This window comes from Penaeus chinensis, chromosome 1, assembly GCF_019202785.1.
Source record: "Penaeus chinensis breed Huanghai No. 1 chromosome 1, ASM1920278v2, whole genome shotgun sequence".
Lineage (NCBI taxonomy): Eukaryota > Metazoa > Arthropoda > Malacostraca > Decapoda > Penaeidae > Penaeus > Penaeus chinensis.
The window spans coordinates 14788801-14793800 of NC_061819.1; the positions used below are offsets into that span (position 1 = coordinate 14788801).

Below are 5000 nucleotides of genomic sequence, written 5' to 3' on the forward strand. Positions count from 1 at the left end.
TTGCAAGACTTTTAATGTTTTATCCACTGGCAGTGATGTGATATCACATCATGGCAAATAATCACATACTGACAGGTGACACCTTATTATGCAATGAGTCTGTCCCCTGATCACAAGTGTGAGATCTCACAAATGCTACTGTAAGCTAGACGATCATCCAGACACAGATGATAATCAAGTAGCCTTCAGGTATGTTAGTAATTTAATAGACAATGCCCAATTAACCCTTAGGCCATATTTATCATATATTGTCAACTGAGTAACTTTTCTCTTGCTATCACTTTAAAGTCTGTAAACTATTTTTTTTTCTATTGGCCACTCTCGATATTTTGCGATTGAAAAAAAAAAAGCCTTTATCAGCCAACTGGTGTCTCAGTAGCCCGATAGTAGTCATCGATACACCATGTCCCTTGACCTTCTGCCCTCCCTGTGTGGGGAACACAATGCTAACGTTAAGCAAAATGAGGAATATGCTCAAAGAAAGTGGCAGTAAAGAAACAAATGACACTCTAGAAGAATTTGAAATGGAGTGTAATGGTGATGCGTATGAAAATCAAAGTGGTGAAAATACCAAATGATGAAAACACCTAAGCAGCCAGGTCTGAGTGCAAGTGCCAGTTTATCCGCACTTGTTTTGTAATTTTTGTTAGTGTGAATTTACACACTTCTGTAGGCCCAGATAAGTTTTCTTCTTGTTTTTTCTTAGGAGTATAGCGGAGTTAACAGTAATTTGAGGTGTATTATTGGTTAAGAAAGTGAGAAGAAAATCTTAAATACACTTCTTTTTGCTTCTTCTGATAGATTGATTTTCTTATGTTAAGTGTACAAAAAAAAGGCTAGTCTTCATACACAAACAATAAGATCTCTCTTTCTTAATACAGGGACACAACTTTCATACATGGTAAATGCCAAAATAAAGGTAGGTGCAGGAAGAGAAAATAAGGTACAAATACAATACAGTACAACCACAGAGAATATACTTATTTGTATGCCTTAATTCTAGGGTGGTAAAAAGATGATGCCATGCTACAAATGAAATTAGAAAATATTGATCTCCTCAATCTGGAAACAAACCTATAATTAAATTTATCTTATACTGGAAAAACAATGTTTGTGTCAATATGATTTAAGATCTAAATATGTAAGAATATATCTTTAAAATCAAACAATATAAAGCTGAGCAATAGCTTTCAAGTCAAACTGTTAAATCAGATCCTTAGTTATCATGGCTTGGCATCTCCTTGAGATTTCACAAAACCAGAATTGTAGGGTAATATATACACTTATAAACCCAAGGTTTAAGTACATGCTCTCTCAATAGGCATTTATTCTTGATTAGGGGTAGTGGTTGCATTTCTGGTGTGATTTTAGCAAAATGCTGTGGTATAAAATAAATTTTGAAGTGAAAGGTTTTCCTTATCTACTATATGTACCTAGTTAATTTTCAAGTTTATAATCATGCAATTATTTATGGTTTGTTGTATATCTCAATTTAAATAGAGGAATTATATAATTAATCAGTACCAAGATGCAGAGATGAAGCTAGGCATGTAGATGGAGGGGATGTGTTTAAAAATGTGTATTTATGTAAACATAAAAGACAAAGCCATACACACTGTACCAAATAAATTAAAAATAACCAAAAACATTTTTTTTTCAAATTCCAAAACCAAACAACTGAAGGTAAATAACTGAAACTTTAAGAAGCCTAAATTTTATTACCATAGAAAAAAGGTGTTTTACATAAATAAAACAGTATTCAGCTTATGTACATAAAAAAATATGTTTCCTTGATTCAAGGGAAGAAAAACTAAAGGTTAAATACTGAAAGCATTTTTTGTGTCAATTACTAAAATGGTTTCCAGAACTGCACTAGAGGTAAGGATAGTTATCATTTACTGTGAACATCCATGAACCAAAAGGCAAAACCATGGAACTTTTCCTGCCTTGAGCATTACTATGAGCAAGATGTCGGCTTTTTTTATGATAAATTATACTAGAATTGTTTTGCTACACATTCTCTGCAGAAGTTTGTTTTTGCTACACCTCTGTAGAAGTCATCAAATACAAACACATATATAGGTGGAAGAGTTAGGTCTATATGCTTTTATACATACATAAATTTACATACTCTCTCTCTCTCTCTCTCTCTCTCTCTCTCTCTCTCTCTCTCTCTCTCTCTCTCTCTCTCTCTCTCTCTCTCTCTCTCTCTCTCTCTCTCTCTCTAACACACACTGACACACTGACACACTCACACTCGCACACACACTCACACATTCGCACACACACACTCACACATTCGCACACACACACACACACACATTCATATACACACACACACACATTCACACACACACACACACACACACACACACACACACACACACACACACACACACACACATTCATATACACACACTTACACATTCATACACACACACACACACACACACATTCATACACACACACTCACACACACACACACACACACACACACACACACACACACACACACACACACACACACACACATTCACACACACACATATTCATACACACACACACACACACACATTCACACATATTTACTCATACATTCATTCACTCATACATTCATTCGCTCATACATTCATTCACTCATACATTCATTCACTCATACATTCACTCACTCATACATTCATTCACTCATACATTCACTCGCTCACTCACTCTTTTTGTCAGTGTAGTATTTTCTAGTATAAGAGATGCCCAAGTGTTCCAAGAGGAGGATTAATCCACAAAATTCAGTGTTTAAGTACTTTACTAAGTTTGGGACAGTTATTGGATGAGATTTATAATGGCAGTGTTAATAGTATATATAACAGTCTCCAGTCAGATGGTTTTGTTATCTCATTGTACATAACAACAAGGGTCTATTATTATGCTGACCAAAAGGTAACTGTTAATATCCCCTGTATGTCTAATTTGGCCTAATAAAAATTCTACTTTTTAAAGTTTATCATAAAATTATTCACAACTAAAAATTGTATACCCTTTAATCCTTAAAAACTGGATTTATATAGAGTGTATCAATGTAAGTCAATGTGCAAATATATATTTTTACCTTGACTTACATATATATTTATATATTTGTTTGAAAGTGCCTGTTTGGAAAAATGTATGTGCACATTGGTTCACAAACATTACACATATATACATAAAACATACAAATATTCAACACACCCAAACACTCTTGTGCACACAGGGACACATAGACACGCATGCATACATAGACACACACATACAAATACAAAGATATTCTCCTACTCACACATGCTTATAGTTTACACAAACATACAACATGCAATATTTCTCTCACTCACCCTAACCTTTTAATACAACACCATTGTTGAAAGAATTCACCCTTTATACTGCAAAAGGCTTCTTAAAGCTAATTCATAGGGATAAAGAAAATACTGTCACAATGTTAAATATACAGTTTCAATGAATTTGCAAATTTGAACTGCCTAGTAATTCCTCTAACCAAGTCTAATCCAACTATAAACATTGCAACAATATCCTTCTTTTGCTTACATGTAGCTGAACACAGTCCTGCAACAGTGGGACAGATGCCTAAGAATTGACTAGGCTGGAGTGCAGAGAATGATAAAAAAGCAACATTGAAAGTAAAATAAGCAACATGGAAAGTGCATTTAAATAATTAAAATAATGTGATCCTATGTGCGCCAACACTCACTTGTTGTGTGTGTTGTACAAGGCATTCTTGTAGATATAGTCTATGACACTGTCTTGCACTAGATACTTGACACTTTCACCACGTCTCAGGGCTCGGCGAACCTTTGTGGAGCTTACTTCATTGGTGATCCATTCAGTTACAATGTGAATATTTTTCTGTATGGAAAGAGGGAAAACAACACTTATACTAACTCTTATTTCTAGAATCATCTAACACTAACATATAAACAAAAAGGTTATAAAATTTATTGTGTATTTTGAAAAGAAATGCTTTTTTTATAATTTTCTCTCTAGATTTTCTGCCTTTAACTTGATTTCCCCCCCCCCCCCCCCCCAAGTGACCATTTTGGACCTTCAAAATGGCTTAAAATATCACAATCATTAAACCATAACAAATACAATGAAGTGTATCCACTGGTACCTACCTGATGCCTAGTAAGCACATCAGACTCGTATATAAACTTGTATGGATTGCTGCCTTCCCGTGTTATCACAACAATCCCGTATTTTCCAACCAGAGCTTCTATCTGAAATATGAAAATCTGCATTTAGCTTTTTCTTCTTCGTCATTTAATTTTTGAGAGAAAAAAAGTAATCCTTTCCAACAGATAGTATCTAAAGTAAAACCAGTTATACAATTTGATTTCCTATATTCTAGCGTAGAAAAAGATGAAATATTGTATACTGCCTTTGGATATTAGGAATTTTATTACTTATTTATTCCAAATAAAATTATTGGTTTGTCATCAGTTTTCTTCTCTTTAAGCAAGTCAAGTTATACCTCAGGGTAACTTAGTGTACCTTTCATCCTTTTATCTAAACCACAGAAGGTAATACTGCATGGCCCCTGGACCAGAGTTGAAATTTTATAATGATCTTTACTTACATATGCTATCATTAATAATAAATGTTTAAGAGGCTTAAGGACCACACGATTGGACACTGCCTCTTATCAAGCACCTGAGGTGTTCTAGGTGCTAGAATGCCTCAGAATATATCAAATATATCACACCTTTTAGTTCTTACTTACATCCTCATCCTTCCAAAGGCCTGGTCGTGCAAAAGACTCTAAAAGATCAGCACCACAGAGAAGTTTAACGGAGACAGGATCTGTCGAGCCTGCTAGGTGTGTCAGCCATGACGTGCTGCTGTCAAGGCGCTGTCGCTTCACTGTGGGATCCACATTTCCATTGACCACAGAGTCCACCAACTCCTGCAAATTTGACAATCAGTTAGAACTTGGGTAAAGCATCAATAAAGGAGGC

At 34.9% G+C, this 5000-nt stretch overlaps 1 protein-coding gene across 5 annotated transcripts in view; it reads right to left on the reverse strand.

Moving 5' to 3' along the window:
• LOC125029184 (nicotinamide/nicotinic acid mononucleotide adenylyltransferase 1-like) overlaps positions 1-5000 on the reverse strand; it is a 70445-nt gene that overhangs the window by 40654 nt on the left and 24791 nt on the right. For 4 of the 5 annotated variants that reach the window (XM_047619061.1, XM_047619070.1, XM_047619046.1 and 1 more), the window contains 3 exons: positions 4766-4948; positions 4161-4262; positions 3737-3891 (listed from right to left, as the gene is read on the reverse strand). In XM_047619061.1, the coding sequence (XP_047475017.1) occupies positions 3737-3891; positions 4161-4262; positions 4766-4948 (440 nt within the window). Of the gene's footprint in view, positions 1-309; positions 428-3736; positions 3892-4160; positions 4263-4765; positions 4949-5000 lie in introns of those variants that run through there. The other variant, XM_047619081.1, reaches the window with a different exon arrangement.